A 17,415-nucleotide genomic window follows, 5' to 3' on the forward strand; every position below is an offset into this window, starting at 1 on the left:
ATCTAACCATTAGTTTTATTTCTTTTTGATAATAGGCTACTGAATTCAACCAATGGAAGAATGTTCTATTTCTCATACAGTTTCTTCTTTCCTGTTTTTTGGGGTAAGAAACTATAGATAAATACAAGCTTTGGTCTCTGTTATTTCTTGGCAAGTCTAAGAAAAATATGCATTCTGTCTGTTCTGCAAAATCTCTTTGTCCTTCTCCAACTTTCTCTGGAGAGTGCCTCTGTGGCAGAGGAGTGGCCTGGGACCCAACGCCTGGGAGCGCAGCCTGGCAGTCCAGGAGCAGCACCAACGGCACCTTCTCCAAATGAGGTGTTGTCTGTTGACTGCCGGAAGTTGGTCTGCAGTGAAGTCAGCTGACTATTGAGTTCAGGACTGTGTTTGTTATCTTTGTCACAATGCTGCAGAATTTCCGAGAGCCCCACTTTACATAAATGTGTGGAAATAACAGCCATTTTCTGTAGTGCTGTACGTGCCCTATTCAGGGAAATTTCTGAGGAGAGATGTCCAGGTCATTGTATTGCCCAATAATTTTAGGCTTTTGTTCTTAAAATTTTCCTTAGTTGTATCTTCCTGTTGAGGGGCCATGTAGCTTGTGCCTTTTTTTCTCTTCCTAAAACTTGAAAATTCCTTTTGATGAATAGATAATGCACACAACTAGGAAATAATCCAACAGCTGCACAAGAATGCACAGGGAGTGTGAGCGGCCCGCCCTTCTTCCTGCCCTGCACACTGCAGACTTATTCCTCAGGGCCCCGGCGTTTGGGGTCTCTGGAGTACACCTCCTGTGCTGGGCTCCCTGTGCACACAAGCACCCCTGTCTCATCCCGTCTGACAGGGTCTGTGAACGACTGTCTCAGGGAATAACTTATGAAAAGATTTTTCCTGTGAAGAAGGATGAATTTCCACCTTACTTCTTTTTTTTTAACCACTAATACTCCAATTTTCATTATGTGTAAATGAACTGTGACAACTCATGGTCTCTTTGATCGTTCTTCAATCCTCAAACTTGATTTTAATTGCAGTCATGTAGTCACTTACAGTATAAACATTTATGTATATCTTCCAGTTTACTAATTCTCTCTTTAGCCCTGTCTGATTTAATATTTAACTGTTGATGGACTTTTTGATTTTAACAATTTTATATTTTATTTGTAGAATTTCTAGTTTTGGGGGAACTTGTCCGTTCATTCCTAACACTCTCTCGTTGTTGATCTTTGTGACTGTTGTACCTTTTATTTCTTTAAATGTTACACACTTAGCTGTTCTATATTCTGTCTGATGATTCCAGTATCTGCAGTTCTTGACAATGTAAATCTGTAGTTTGTTGACTAAATATGTAATTTGTGACTGTCATTGTGCTTTGCTCTCATGTGTGTTTGGTGACCTGTGATTGTGAGCCTTTTGCTTAGTTTGAATCAGTCCTGTAGGCTGAAACTGGGAATTTGAGAGACTTTACTGCAGAGACAAATTGTTTTTGCTCCTGCTGGTAGCCAGGTGTTGCCCCTAACCTGGACCACTTGAGGCCTCTTTGAGGGTATGGGCTCAGCGGGCTACAGTGTCCCTCCCCACCTGGAGTTTGGCTCAAGGCTCAGTTTCCAGACAGCGTTGTTCTGCCATAGCCTCTGCCCTGAGGCAACCAGATCCTGCTCTGACTGTCTGCTGCTCTCACCCTCCCTGGCCCTGATTCCTTATCACTCTGTGCCAGGGCCTCCCTTTTTCAAAGACTGGATTTAGGGGGACTTCTTGTGCCTCTTTCAAGATGAAAAATCTGTTAAATAGTATGTCTGTTCCAGGTATTGGTTGTTCTGCAACGGAGAGTACAGCAGTCCCCCCTTATCTGTGGGGGATATGTTCTGAGACCTGAAACCAAGGATAGTACTGAACCCTATATATACTATGTGTTTCCCTGTACATACCCACCTGTGATAAAGTTTAATTTATAGATTAGGCCTAGTAAGAGATTAACAACAATAACTAATAATAAAATAGAAAAATTATAACAATATACTGTAATAAAACTTACTGTAGATTTTAGCAACCTTAGCATATTTTATTTTATTGGGGTCATTAATAGTTTATAACATTTTGAAATTTCAGTTGTACATTATTATTTGTCAGTCACCATATATATGTGCCCTTTTACCCCTTATGCCCACCCCCACCAACCCCCTTCCCTCCCGGTAAACATTGATCTGTTGTCTTTGTCCATGTATTAGTTTATCTTGCACATATGAGTGAAATCATATGGTGTTTGTCTGTCTGGCTTAGTTTGCTTAACATAATACCTTCAAGGTCCATCTGTGTTGTTGCAAATGGGACGATTTTGTCTTTTTTATGACCAAGTAGTATTCCATTGTATAAATATACCACATCTCTTTATCTGATCATCAGTCGTTGGGCACTTGGATTGCTTCCATGTCTTGGCTATTGTGAATAGTGCTGCAATGAACATAGGGGTGCATAAGTCCCTTTGGATTGTTGATTTCAAATTCTTTGGATAAATACCCACTAGTGGGATAGCTGAGTCATATGGTATTTTCTATTTTTAATTTTTTGAGAAATCTCTGTACTGTTTTCCATAGTGGCTGCACCAGTTTGCGTTCCCACCAGCAGTGGATGAGGGTTCCCTTTTCTCTGTATCCTCTACAACGTGTGTTATTTTTCATCTTGGTAGTTATAACCATTCTGACTGGTGTACGGTGATAACTCTTTGCAGTTTTGATTTACATTTCCCTGATGATTAGTGATGTTGAACATCTTTTCATGTGCCTGTTTGACATCCATATATCTTCTTTGGAAAAATGTCCGTTCATATCCCCTGCCCATTTTTTGATCAGGTCATTTTGTTGTTGTTGTTCACTTGTGTGAGTTCTTTATGTATTTTGGAGACGAACCCCTTGTTGGATATATGATTTACAGATATTTTCTCCCAGTTGGTGGATTGTCTCTTTGTTTTGATTCGGGTTTCTTTTGCCTTGCAGAAACTATTTAGTCTGATAAAGTCACTTTTGTTTATTTTTTCTTTTGTTTCCCTTGCCTGAGTAGGCATGGTATTCGAAAAGATGCTGCTAAGACCAATATCAAAGAGTTTTATGGTTTCATGTCTTACCTTCAGATCTTTCGTCCATTTTGAGTTTATTTTTGTGCGTGGCAAAAGATAATGGTCTGCTTTCATTCCTTTGCATGTGGCTGTTGAGTTTTCCACAACACCATTTATTGAAGAGACTATCTTTTTCTCCATTGTATGTTCTTAGCTCCTTTTTTTGAAGATTAGTTGTCTGTAGATGTGTGGTTTTATTTCTGGGCTTCAATTCGATTCCACTGATCTGTGTGTCTGTTTTTGTACCAGTACCATGCTGTTTTGATTACTGTAGCTTTGTAGTATATTTTGAAGTCAGGGATTGTGATACCTCCAACTTTGTTCTTTTTTCTCAGAATTGCTTTAGCTATTTTGGGTCTTTTGTTGCCCCATATGAATTTTAGGATTCTCTGTTCTATTTCTGTGAAGAATGTCATTGGGATTCTGATTGGGATTGCATTGAATATGTAGATTGCTTTAGGTAGTATGGACATTTTAACTATGTTTATTCTTCCAATCCATATACACTTTATGTCATCATTGATTTCTTTCAATAATGTCTTATTGTTTTCATTGTATAGGTCTTTCACCTCCTTGGTGAAATTTTTTCCTAGATATTTTATTCTTTTTGTTGCGATTGTAAGTGGGGGCGTGGGATGGTATTCTTGAGTTCTCTTTTCTATTAGTTCATTATTAGGGTATAGAAATGCAACTTAATTTTGTAAGTTGATTTTGTACCCTGCAACTTTGCTGTAGTTGTTGCTTATTTCTAATAGTTTTTTGATGGATTCCTTACGTATTCTATATATAAAATCAGGTCATCTGCAAACAGCAAGAGTTTTACTTCTTCATTGCCAATTTGGATGCCTTTTATTTCGTTTTCTTGCCTAATTGCTCTGGTGAAAACCTCCAATACTATGTTGAATAAAAGTGGCGAGAGTGGGCATCCTTGTCTTTTTCCTGTTCTCAGAGTAATGGCTTTCAGTTTTTCTCCATTGAGTATGATGTTGGCTGTGGGTTTGTCATATATGGCCTTTATTATCTTGAGGTACTTCCCTTCTACACCCATTTTATTGAGAGTTTTTATCATAAATGGCTGTTGGATCTTGTCAGATGCTTTCTCTCCATCTCTCGAGATGATCATATGATTTTTATTCCTCATTTTGTTAATGTGGTGTATCACATTGATTGATTGGCAGATGTTGAACCATCGCTGCATCCCTGGTATAAATACCACTTGATCATGGTTTATGATCCTTTTAACATATTGCTGTATTTGGTTTGTCAATATTTTGTTGAGGATTTTTGCATCTATGTTCATCAGTGATATTGGTCTTTAATTTTCTTTCTTTGTGTTGTCTTTATCTGGCTTTGGGATCAGAGTGATGCTGGCCTCGTAGAATGTGTTAGGAAGTGTTCCTAACACTTCTTCAATTTTTTGGAATAGTTTGAGAAGGCTAGTTATTAAATCTTCTTTGAGTGTTTGGTAGAGTTCTCCAGAGAAGCCGTCTGGTCCTGGACTTTTACTTTTTGTGAGGTTTTTGATTACTGTTTCAATCTCTTTACTTGTGATTGGTTTATTCTGATTCTCTATTTGTTCTTGATTCAGTTTTGTGAAGTTGTATGAGTCTAAGAATTTATCTGTTTCTTCCAGATTGTCCAATTTGTAGGCATATAGTTTTTCATAGTATTCTCTTATAATGCTTTGTATTTCTGTGGTAATTTCTCCTCTTTCATTTCTAATTTTATTTACTTGAGCCTTCTCTCTTTTTCTCTTTTTTTCTTAGTGAATCTGGCTAATGGTTTGTCAATTTTGTTTATCTTCTCAAAGGACCAGGTCTTAGTTTCATTGATCCTTTCTACTGTTATTTTTTTGTTTCTATTTCATTTACTTCAACTCTAATTTCCATTATTTCCTTCCTTCTGCTGACTTTGGGCTTTGGTCGTTCTCCTTTTTCTAGTTCTGTTAGGTGTAGTTTCAGCTTGCTTATTTGAGATTTTTCTTGTTTGTTAAAGTGGGCCTGCATTGCTCTGAATTTCTCTCTTAGGACTGCTTTTGCTGCATCCCCTATGAGTTGGTATGGTGTATTTTCATTTTCATTTGTCGCCAGATATTTTTTGATTTCTCCTTTAATTTCTTCAATGATTCACTTGTTGTTCAGTAGCATGTTGTTTAGTCTCCACACATTTGTGACTTTCCCAGCTTTTTTCGTGTAGTTGGTTTCTAGTTTCATAGCATTGTGGCTGGAAAAGATGCTTAACATTATTTCACTCATCTTAAATTTATTGAGGCTTGCCTTGTTTCCCAACATATGGTCTATCTTTGAGAATGTTCCATGTGCACTTGAGAAGAATATGTATTCTGCTAGTTTTGGATGGAGTGTTCTTGCTCTATGTATCTATTATGTCCATCTGGTCTAGTGTTTCATTTAAGGCCACTGTTTCCTGTTGACTTTCTGTCTGGATGATCTTTCCATTGATGTGAGTGGGGTGTTGAGGTCCCCTACTATTATTGTGTTGCTGTTAATATCTCCTTTTAGATCTGTTAATAGTTTCTTTATGTACTTTGGTGCTTCTGTGTTAGGTGCATATATATTTATAAGTGTTATGTCCTCTTGGTGGAGTGTCCCTTTTATCATCACTATATACTGCCCCTCTTTGTCTCTCATTGTCTTTTTTGTCTTGAAGTCTACTTTGTCTGATATAAGTATGGCAACACCAGCTTTCTTTTGTTTGCCATTTGCTTGGAGTATTGTCTTGCATCCCTTCACTCTGAGCCTGTGTTTCTCTTTAGAGCTGAGATGTGTTTCCTGGAGGCAGCATATTGTTGAGTCTTGTTTTTTAATACATCCAGCCACTCTGTGTCTTTTGATTGAATTCAGTCCGTTTACATTTAGAGTGATTATTGATATATGAGGGCTTAATCCTACCATTTAATCACTTGTTTTCCGGTGGTTCTGTATTTCCCTTGTTTCTCATCCCATGTATTTCTGACTGCTAGTTCAGTTTGGTGGTTCTCTATGATGGTTTTCTCAGTTTTCTCTTTATCATTTGTGTCTCTGTTCTGATGTTTTGTTTAGTGGTTACCACAAAGTTTGTATACAAGATGTCATAGATGAGATAGTTCATTTTTTGATAGCCTCTTATTTCGCTATTCTAAGCATGTTCCATCCCTTTCCTCTTCCCTGCCTAAGTTATTGTTGTCACAACTTACTCTGTTTTGTGTTGTGAATTTGTTATTAAAATGAAGTGATTATACTTATTTTTTATATTTTCCTTCCCTTTATCTTTAATTTTATAATTGTGTTAGCTAACCTGTTCTGATAGAGAGCTGAAATTTTCTGATTTTGTCTGCTTATTTATCTCCTTGCTCCAGGCTTTGTAAACCCTTTTGCTCCCCCAGGTATTAGGGCCTTCTTGATCATTTCTTATAGGGGGCGTCTTGTGGCGATGATCTCCCTCAGCTTTTGTTTATCTGGGAAAATTTTTATTTCTCCATCATACCTGAAGGATATTTTCACTGGATAGAGTATTCTTGGCTGAAAGTTTTTGTCTTTCAGAATTTTGAATATATCATTCCACTCTCTCCTAGCCTTTAAGGTTTCTGCTGAGAAGTCAGCTGAAAGCCTGATAGGAGTTCCTTTGTAGGTTTGTTTTGTTTTTGGTGAGGAGGATTGGCCCTGAGCTAACATGTGTTGCTGATCTTACTTTCTTGCTTGAGGAAGATTGTTGCTGATCTAACATCTGTGCCACTCCTCCTTTATTTTGTATGTGGGATGCTGCCATAGCATGACTTGATGAGTGATGCATAGGTATGTGCCCAGGATCTGAACACATGAACCCCGGGCCACTGAACCAGAGTGTGCAAACTTAACCACTATGCCACCAGGCTGGCCCCATAGGTTATTTTCTTCTGCCTTGTTGCCCTTAATATTTTTTCTTTGTCATTGGCTTTTGACAGTTTTACTAATATATGCCTTGGAGAAGGTATTTTTACATTGATGTAATTAGAAGTTCTCTTGGCTTTGTTTACTTGTAATTCCAGCTCCTTCCCCAGGTTTGGGAAGTTTCCAGCTATTATTGTTTTCAACAAGCTCTCTGCTCTTTTTTCCCTCTCTTCTGCCTCTGGAATACCTATAATCCTTATGTTGCATTTCCTAATTGAGTCAGATATTTCTCAGAGAATTTCTTCATTTCTTTTTAGTCTTAGTTCTTTCTCCTCCATCTGAAGCATTTCTCTATTTCTGTCCTCTAAATTACTAATCCTGTCCTCCATAATATCAGATCTAAGGAGTCCAGATTTTTCTTTATCTCACCCATTGTGTTTTTCAACTCCAGTATTTCTGATTGGTTTTTTTAAAAAAATAGTTTCAAGCTCTTTTGTGAACAGTTCCTTCTGTTCATTAATTTCATTGAACTGTCTTTCTGAGTTTCCTTGTAACTCATTGAGTTTTTTAATGATAGCTATTTTGAATTCACTGTTATTTAGATTATAAATTTCTCTGCCTTTAGGATTGATTTCTGGGTGCTTTTCAGTTTCCTTTTGGTCTGGAGATTTAATATACCTCTTCATAATATTTGATGGGGAGGAGTGTGCCATCACATAGTAGTAGTATGTGGTTACAGATTCCACCTGCCGCCACTGGGAGAGGGGTGGGAGCTGTGTATTCTGAGCCTGCCATGATCCCTGGCAGCTGTGCCTGTCCTTTGGCAGCTATGCCAACAGAGGCCATCTGCATTTGTCTCCTGACCAGCACTGCTTTACACATGTTTGTGCAGGTGCTCTGGTGGGGTCCCTGACTTTGGCCGACTGGCCAAGCTGGTGTTCTAGACGAGGGGAGGGGTGCTTTGTTTCGTATGTGTGATCTTGGGGGCACTCCCTCTCTGCAATTGCCGTTTGCCCTCCTGGGGTGCTCGGCTTGGTGAAGATGTCCCTGCAATAGCCTAACCTCCTCAGTATGGAGCTTTCCCGTGGGCTGGGAGGCAGCTCTGAGAGCAAAGGGGTTCCTGTGGAGGGCTGCCCTCCCCTCACCTCAGAGCTGTGTGCAGTCCCACACCCTCGATCACTGCCATTGGGGAGGGAGAGGAGATCCCCTTACCTCCTTCCACTGCCTCCCCAGGAGTCCAGCACCTCTGCCTTCAGACGTATGGCTGCATGGATCTCTCAGACGTCTTCTGTGTTGTGTGGATGTCCTCTGTTGGTTTATGAATGTCCTTTTCATTGTATCTTAGAGGAGTGAGTCTAAGGGAAGAGCTCATTCCGCCATGATGCTGACATCAGTCCAGTGTAGGGTTTTTTCCTTTCCTTGATAAGTTGAAAACTTTAACCATTTTGCTTAAAGGAAGCACTTTACAGTTTCTCTTTGGCATATCTGAATTGCCAGCATCATTATTCTTGCACTTTGGGGCCATTGTTAAATAAAATAAGTGTTACTTGAACACAAGCACGGTGATAACATGACAGTTGTTCTAATAACCCATTTGGCTACTAAGTGACTGATGGATGGGTAGCATATAAAGCATGGATATGCTGGACAAAGGGATGGTTCAGGTCCTGGGAGGGACAGAGTGGCATGGCATGAGATTTCATCATGCTATTCAGAATGGCCACAGCTTAAAACCTATAAATTATTTATTTCTAGAATTTTCTGTTTAATATTTTCAGACTGCAGTTGACTCAGGGTAACTGAAACTGAGGAAAGCAAAACCACGGATAAGGGGGGACTTCTGTACTAAGTACTCTAAGTACTCAGGCAGCCACTGTTGGAAGCATAAGTTTAGTAAGATCTTGGTAGTTTTTCTAATTGTTGACTGTGCACATTTAACTTTGAAAAAAAATCTACTGGACTGTGTTTGAGAGTCACCTTTTGTCAAACCATCTACTTTTTTCTCTCCAATTACAAAAAAAAATTCAACCTGTATCAGACAAACTCAGACCAGCACCTTTCCCTGCCTAAGCCCATATTCACATGTGAACAGCAGAGCCAAGTTTCAGAGTCTTCTCACTTCATTATAAACTTGATGTGGTACTGGTTTTATTTTGTTTTGTTTTTTTACTTTCACTTTTCCATTTAACCATTCCATGAAGGAAATCAAGCAGTAAACGCTCTGTTGTCCACTGTCCTTAGTGAGTGATGTGGTGGGCGGCACCTGGATGTGAGATGTGACTCCCTGGGGCTTGCCTCTCCCAGGCTTGACCCCATCTGTGTACAACTCTATACATTTGTTTTTCCATTTAATACTGTGCTTCTTAGAAAACAAACACTCTCTTGATAAAAGTTCTTAATATATTATTTTGTCAGTAGTCACTTTGCAAATGAAAATGTCATAAAGGCATGGTAATTATAAATAAATCAGTAAAAAGTGATGAAATCATTAACATTTTAGGTTTCACCCAAGTTTAAGGATAAAAACTAGGTAGGTCTCAGTTTTTTCAGTGGGTCTTTTGAGCACACTAAAATCATCATTCCAACAGTCAAGTGCCTGAACCCTGAAATCAGATGGCCTGAATTTGAGTCCTGGCTTTGCCGCTTATTGGCTCTGGGTCCTTGGACAAGTTATTTAACTGCTCTGAGCCCCATTTCCTCATCTTTAAAATGGGAACAATGAGCTGAAGTATCTGATCCATGGGGTGGGGTTATGTGGATGAATGAGTTTATAGTGAAAAGCACTTAGCACAGAGCTGGACACACAGAAACGCTTGGTGAGTGTGAATTATTGTTGATGTTGACGTGCTTCTCTTTCTTGTGGTCAGTCTGTTTGGTTTGGCTGTCCTTTATTTACCCAGACAGATTTGGTTCTACCTATAGCCCGTAGCTCCAACTGTCTTTCTTCTATTACGTATATGTTACCTTCCATGGTCAAGTTTTATTTCTGAAACTACTCTGGAAGGAAGCTCCAATTTTGGCATGGTAAACTTTTCAGAATCCTGTCTTCTCACATTTTCTCATTCAAAGGATCGGGTCATTGGCTGCTTCATATTAAGAGAAGTCATTGTAAGCTTCTGAGCATATCCTTGGTTTTCAGAACAACTAGCCGTGGGCCCGGGCTGTCCCTTCTTCTGGTCCCTGCGGAAAGTCTTGAGCCCTGACTGCAGAGGACTCTGACTCTCAGCTTCTTATTTATTTTCACTCTTTCAAGTTTACATTTCAAACTTGCTTTTTCCAATCACTAAACCTTTATCCCAAGTTGAAAATATAATTAAATATTATAACATGTAAAAAGTATATGTTAGGAAGCCAGTGGAGTGGTGAAAAGGGCAGGCTTTTAATTTTTTTTTTTTTTGAGTTATGATGAAGGACTCAGCTTTAAGAAATGCTGTTTGTAATCAAGAGTTTGTAAATAAAGCATATGATGGAGTGAAATTATTTCAGGAGGGTAAACTGGATTGTGGGAGCTAAGATAATTTAATGCAGGTAAAGGTAAAATATAGACTGGAATTTAAGTTGACAACTAGATTTTAAAAAGCTGGCAGCACAGGTCTTTTTAATCTTGCTGAGAAATGACAGGCTCTGGTTTGTTCTTCCAGCGTCTGGCACCAGCCCCCCGGCCCTGAGGTGATTATCCTAATCTGTTTCTGCCCCAGTAGGAGGCCCTTTGATCCCACTGAAGCAATAATATATTCCTTAATAAAAACACAAAAGTATCAAATTTTCCCTACTCATAGGATAAAAAATGTTCTATTGTTTGAACCTTTACTGGTGGCGCTGAGATGGAGCATAAAAGAGGAAACAGGATTCTGTGTATTGCTGGGGCCCAGGGGCAATGGAACCTTTAGAGTGCAAATATTCCCTTCATTTACAGACTAACCAAATCTTAGTGCAAAACCAATGCTCTAGGAAGATGGACCATATTTGTCCCATGACTCTGCCATCCTTGGCACACCCTGAGGCCTTTGGTTGGAGTGAGTTCTTACCACAGAAGGGCAAGGTGAGATTACTGAAATTCTTTGAAATCTGGAATTATAAGAAAGTAATGTGCTTGGCTACCATTGTGGTAGTGGAAGGAGTGTAAAGGTGGCCTTTAATTATTTGAGTATTTGTGTTGATTTTATATATATGCCTGTACATAGAATAGTAACCGGTAACAGGTTGTAAATGAGGTCATTTGATTTCTCTTTGTGACTGCCATGAATGTGCCATACAGCCTTGGGTAAATCGGTTATTTTTTGTGTCATTTTCAGAAACAGGAAGAAACCTTTGGGCAGGGTTCTGGTCCAGGGGTTTCCACGTGGGCACCTCCATCCCTTGGGGCCCTATGAGCCAAAACACGCAGCTGGCATCTGTTGTCTGAATAAATGTGTATTGCATATATGTGCTGTTATTTTCCAAATGTACACAGATGATATATAATTTAAAAAATACAGAGTGGCAAAAAGCTACTGAGAATTCAGCAATGCTTTTAAATATCTTTGCATTTTATTAATCCATGGATGCTAAAATCAAAACTTCTGTCATGTGGAGGTTGACATTTTTGGTGTTTAAAGTGGTGTGGTTTCCTGTGTACTGAGTTAATGGAGGTTCATTTAGTTCAGAACCTTAGTCTTCGCCAGAGGACTACATCTGTACTTATTTGCATATATAAATAGATTATATTTCTTGGGAAAAATTTTAATATCCTACTTGATCCTAGTGGTTTTCCATGCACCCTCTCTGGGGACACCTAGTGGTTATAGTAAGAAGTGCAGCCTTTCTGTCTGCACAGAGAGTGGCTGTTCCGGTAACAGATGCCATGTGTTACTGAGGAGGACTGCTGCTGACTCAGACTTCCCCAGGGTGTTAGAGACCGGGGCTCCTCCCCTGGCTCAGCCCAGCTGGTGTGTGTCTTAGTTGCCCACACTCATGGGAGATGGATACTGGGATCTTAGGTCCAAGCTATCTGCTAATTCTGAATGTGGGCCCAGCTGGTTTCACGAAAATGCAGGATGGGGAACATGTTGCATGATTGGAATCCTGGAGTAGGAATTTTTAAGCAAAAATGAAAATAAAGAACACCCATGATTGTCCTGGGTTTAGGCTGCATCCCACTTTAGGAAGCTTGCAGGAAGCTTTTCTGGGTCCCCTGAATTGGTGCTCCGCACCCCTCCGCCACCCCCTGCCCCCTCTCTCCCTGTACTGTAACCTGTCATCTTCTCAGACTCTGGACTCCCCCCAGGGCAGATGCTGTGGGTTTTGTACTCTTACTGCTGGGCTAAGCAGAGCAGGCACTTGTAACATCAGGTTGAGTGTGTTAATCTTTTCATTTTATGCATGAATAGGATTATTTATAGTTCCCAGGGCCCTGAATTAACGTTGAATTTATTAAAATTGTAAACATTAAAAAAACTTAGATTTTCTTAAGCTTTAAGTTCAATTTATAAATACTATTGCTCTGTTTATGAAGCTAGTAATTTTTGTATAAACATAGTAACATTTACTTTCATTTGATTAATAGTTTATTAACTCAAGTTTAGCTGATTAAAATCTCCTAAACAATTTGCTGTAAATTGGTCTCGTTTACAATTTACTGAATTAGAAAGTTTTTAAACATTTTATACTGCATTTACAAATGCGATTTACCTGATTTTTCTCCAGCAATTCCGAGCCCTAATGAGGCCCAAGCGGAGCTAAAGAGCCAGATTATTTACACACGCAACTTTGAAATCTAAGAAACCAAACTTGGAAATGTGGTAAATCAGTTTCTTGTAAACATTCTGTGTACAGACTTACTCAGATTCTCTTATTTATTTCAAATGAAGATTGGAAGTCTAATATCAATTGCACATTTCACGTTAAAACCACAAAAGCCAAGATGTTAGATTCTCTAATTTATCAGATTGTTTTAACTACCTTGATAACAAAGACACATTATTCTGGAGATTACAAAATGTGTTTGTAATTGAGTTTATTCCTCAATTAACGTAAAAGCCCGATGTAGCTTCTCTCTAATTTTTGTCTCTACCATCATAAACATACTCGGGCCCAAAGTGGTTCCTGTGTGGAAGGTTTGTGATCTGGATTCTGTTATCAACAGTGAGAGATTGGGGCCTGGACCTGGGACGGGGGTGGAATTCCCACAGGACCTGTCTACCTGCCGCTGGTTGTGTGGACTGGGCCCTTTCTTGGAGCCTGGTTCTTTCTGCTCTGTCAGTGGGGGAGCCATGCTCATGCCGTCTAACTGGGATTTGCTTTAAAACCCAACACACCTTACGCTCTCTCTGTATCTTTTGAGTTGCCTTCTCAGTTTTGATTGTAAACTCCGTTGACTTTTACTCACCTGGTCTGGGTAGACGGATTTTTACCACACTTAGGTTGCAGCTAATTTTCCCCACTACTCGATGAAAATAAACTCATTTCCTTACCTCCGATCGGATTCTACATTCTTTCCTGTGTGTATGTATTTTCTTGTCTGCTGCTTGGTCACAACTCTGTAGCCGTTTTATCGACAAGTAAGTGTCGGTACTTACTGGTCAATGTTGAGTGCCTGTTGAATTAACTTTGGTAATAGGGTACAGGAGTATTATTGACACGTGGAATCTGTTCATTTTAATCTCCTTTGTCCAAAGCCAGTGATCACTCAGCTGATTTTCCCTTCTAACACCAGTGGTTCTCAGCGCGGCTGCACATTAGAATTGTCAGTGGAGCTTTGATACCGCGCACAGCAGGGGCCCCACCTCAAACTGACTGGTGGAGACCCTCTGCTGGGCACCACTGTGTGTTAAAGGTTTGCCAGTTATCCTGATGCACAGAGAGGATCAAAACCACTGTTGTAACAGCTGTGAAATGAAAGATTTTGGGTCATTAAAACAATCTCGTTGTCTTTACTTTCTTTTTATGGAAACACTAGTGGGAAATGCAGACAAAAGGAAAAGGACACCTAAGGTAGAATGTTTGGCCTATGCACGACTGGACCATTTTCCTGTAAAAAGTCGGAGTTGAAGAGATGTTTAAGATGTAGGTGATAAAATCTTTATGGTATGCTCTTCTTTTGTATTTGTTTAAAGTACGTGTGCATGGGTTCCTCGCTGACCTTTCTTAGCCTGTTGTTATTGCCCAGCACAGTAAGGCACGCACTCAGACGTCTGCTTCCTTGGCCCAGGTTTCTGTTGATGTACTCCACAGTTTTGTGCAGCCATTACAATTCGCCCCTGACGACGGCAGTGGTTGGAGCCATCAAGGTAAGTGAATGAAACCTTGGAATGCATGACCCAATTGGGGAATGGACTGTGGAATCCTGTCTTTACGAGAGAAGCTGAGTTTGAATTTGTTGTTGTCGTCACCAGGGGCGGAGTAAGAATGGAGGCTTGTGGTGTTTTCAGCTGTGCTGGGGATCCCTTCTTAGGTCTTCTCATCTCCTAATCCAGAAAACAGAGAGAGGATTTGTTAATTTACAAAAGAGAGACAAATATGACTTTTAGATTGGGGGTGCTGGAGGGGCTGGTCTGGGAAAACCAAGTAAGAAAGCTGAAACAATTTCCAAGTTTCCAAGCACTCACCGAGATGACCTTCTGATCTATAATTTGGTTTTCTGGGAGAACCTGCCGACTAAGAAAGGGAGTCCTCGTGAAGAACTGTTTTCAATCTAGATATACACTCGCTAATAAGGTAATGAACTCATGGACTGCTGTGTCTGTGGATATGTTCTGTGTGTGTACATGCATTTGAATACACATGCGACTAGGAGGTGGGGTGTTCTCAGTTCTGACCTGCAGCTGCTTTGTTCTTCTCTTCGTGTGAACTCCCAGAGTGGGTGAGGAGTGCTGCCTGCGTCCACAGCAGACTTGTCCGTTGGCTCCCAGAGGGCCCCTGCCACACACTGGACTGAGAACTGCGTGGAATTCACTAGATGGAAATTGCTCATTGTCTCTAATCTCTTCAAGTTTAGCAGCAATATGATTAAAATTTACTACCCAATGGTGGTAAAGAGATGGGGTCTGGAAATGCAGAGCTTACATCTTCTTCGTGTATGAACTAGAAGGGGGCACGAATGATGCAGTGTTCTGTGGTCATCGTGCCATACTTTACTTCATTTTTTTAATAAAGTCATAGTAATGGTTTTTTGTTCATTCATTCAACATCCTGTGAATACCTACTGAGTACAACTCTGTGCAAAGTAACTAAAACGTTTAGTTTTGGATTTCACCATATATATGTATTTTTCCGCTAAATCCTTTACTTTTAAAATTATGAATCCTCTCTCTTTGCAGAATGTATCCGTTGCCTACATTGGGATGCTAGTTGGTGGAGACTACATTTTCTCTGTGTTAAACTTTGTAGGGTTAAATATTTGGTAAGTGGGTGGTGTTTTTTCTTTTTTTTTTTTTGAGAAAGATTAGCCCTGATCTAACATCTGCTGCCAATCCTTCTCCTTTTTTTTTTTTTTATGCTGAAGAAGACTGGCCCTGAGCTAACATCCATGCCCATCTTCCTCTACTTTGTATGTGGGACCCCTGCCACAGCACGGCTTGACAAGCAGTGCATAGGTCGGCACCCAGGATCTGAACCGGTGAAGGTTGGGCCACTGAAACAGAACATTGTGAACTTAACCACTGTGCCATAGGGCCAGCCCCAAGTAGGGTTTTCTAAATGAACTCATTTTAGTAAAATATGAATTTTAAAAAGTCTGATTAATATGTTGTAAGTGAAAGAGCAGGAGGTGTTTTGACATTACAGTTTCTATTTTATGTAAATCACTCAGTTCATCTATTTTTCTGACACACTCCCTCCTGTGGATCACGGGAATGTGTGTAATGAAAATTCAGGGGGCCAAGATCTGAAGTTAACTCATGTGCCTTCCTCTTGTGAGGTGGGCCTCACTAAACCTCTGCTCCCTCAGAGCACCACATGCTAAGGACACGGGAGGAGTGACCAAGACCCTTCTGAAAGGCGTTTTGGGGTCTCATACATAGGATGCTATTTTAGGACAAAAGTATATAGTTTATTCAATAATAATCAAATTCGGGGGCCGGCCCTGTGGCCGAGTGGTCAAGTTCGCACATTTTGCTTCGGTGGCCCAGGGTTTCGCCCGCTCGGATCCTGGGTGCAGACCCAGCTCTGTTCATCAGGCCATGCTGAGGCAGCATCCCACAGAGCGCAACCAGAAGGACGTACAACTGGAATATACAGCTATGTATTGGGGGGCTTTGGGGAGAAGAAGAAGAGAAAAGATTGGCACCAGATGTTAGCTCACGGCCAATCTTTAAAAGAAAAACCAGGTGCTGCTTTTCTTTCCAAGCTTCTGTATTAGATTTATTCTACTCTTTTTCTACCCCAAAGATTTGTAAATAAGAGGGGTAATTCTCATCAAGTAATATACAAACTTGAGGAGAAAAACAGGGGGTCAATAATTTCCTTCTGAATGAACCAGTGTATTTACTAAAGATGTCAGTAGCTGCTGGCGTGCCACCTGTGACGCCCACTGATTTTCACTCTTTTTTCCCTTTCAGCATGGCGGGGGGCTTGAGATACTCCTTTTTAACTCTGAGCAGCCAGTTAAAACCGAAACCACTGGCGGACGAAGAAAGCATCCCGCCGGATTTGAAGGGCTAGAATCTGGGACAGAATTGCAGACTGACTGGCAGACTGGGGCCGGGGAGGAGGGTGGGGCCGGGCCAACCCAGGCGCGGGCGTGTGAAGCCTGGTGTTTGGGTCCTGGGAGCCCCCCCACGGCGCCGCCCCGTTAAAGCATGAACAGGAGTGTCTGCAAAACACAGGGAGAATGTACCTCACAGGCCGCGGCCCCGATCCACCGCCCCCCGCGGAAGCGTGGGCAGCACCTCCCCGCCCGACGGCGCGTCCTCTCGGCACCGGCCGGCGTCCGCCGCGCGCGCTTGAGAGGGGCCGAGGGGTCGATGCTGGGATGGCCTTTATTTCCTTCTTGGCACCTTGGCCTTCGTTTCAAAGCTCCCAGCCAAAGCGACGTGCCAGTGTGAACACTTTTTCGGCTTAAACAGACGTCTTCATTTTAATAAAATCAGTCAATTAACTGCTAGTAAAGTTATTTGTTAGCTTTGATTTGATCTTATATGTTGGTATCTTTTCCCAATCAAAATAAAATAAAGAATACTTTATATGCATGCCTCATACTGTGATATTATTGGAGACAGGCGGAAAAACAGTCATTCACTCACTCTGCCCTGAAGGGTAAAATTCCTCTTAAGGCTCATGCTGGGAAAAATCACAGAATAATGGAAAAAACAAGACTGGTGTGCCCTGTAACCTGTCAGGAGGTCATGTTTCTCTCCTCATATCCCTCCAGGTTTTTCAGGTGGCTTTCTGTGGAGTTTCACCAAAGGTCGGTTTCCTCCTAGGCCTGACCTGCCAGACCAGGGTTACACGGGAAGGAGCCCT

At 40.8% G+C, this 17,415-nt stretch overlaps 1 protein-coding gene across 14 annotated transcripts in view; it reads left to right on the forward strand.

Moving 5' to 3' along the window:
* The window catches only part of SLC35D2 (solute carrier family 35 member D2), a 56,363-nt gene extending 39,226 nt beyond the window's left edge, over positions 1-17,137 (forward strand). For 7 of the 14 annotated variants that reach the window (XM_044756588.2, XM_070495400.1, XM_070495404.1 and 4 more), the window contains 3 exons: positions 14,165-14,243; positions 15,273-15,355; positions 16,512-17,137. In XM_044756588.2, coding sequence (XP_044612523.1) covers positions 14,165-14,243; positions 15,273-15,355; positions 16,512-16,748 — 399 coding nt within the window. In that variant the 3' untranslated portion in view covers positions 16,749-17,137. Of the gene's footprint in view, positions 1-35; positions 104-14,164; positions 14,244-14,348; positions 14,671-15,272; positions 15,356-16,511 lie in introns of all 14 variants that reach the window. The other 7 variants (XM_014856939.3, XM_070495399.1, XM_044756591.2 and 4 more) reach the window with 2 other exon arrangements.
* Positions 17,138-17,415: the final 278 nt, after the last annotated feature.

The sequence above is a fragment of the Equus asinus genome, chromosome 23, assembly GCF_041296235.1.
Source record: "Equus asinus isolate D_3611 breed Donkey chromosome 23, EquAss-T2T_v2, whole genome shotgun sequence".
NCBI lineage: Eukaryota > Metazoa > Chordata > Mammalia > Perissodactyla > Equidae > Equus > Equus asinus.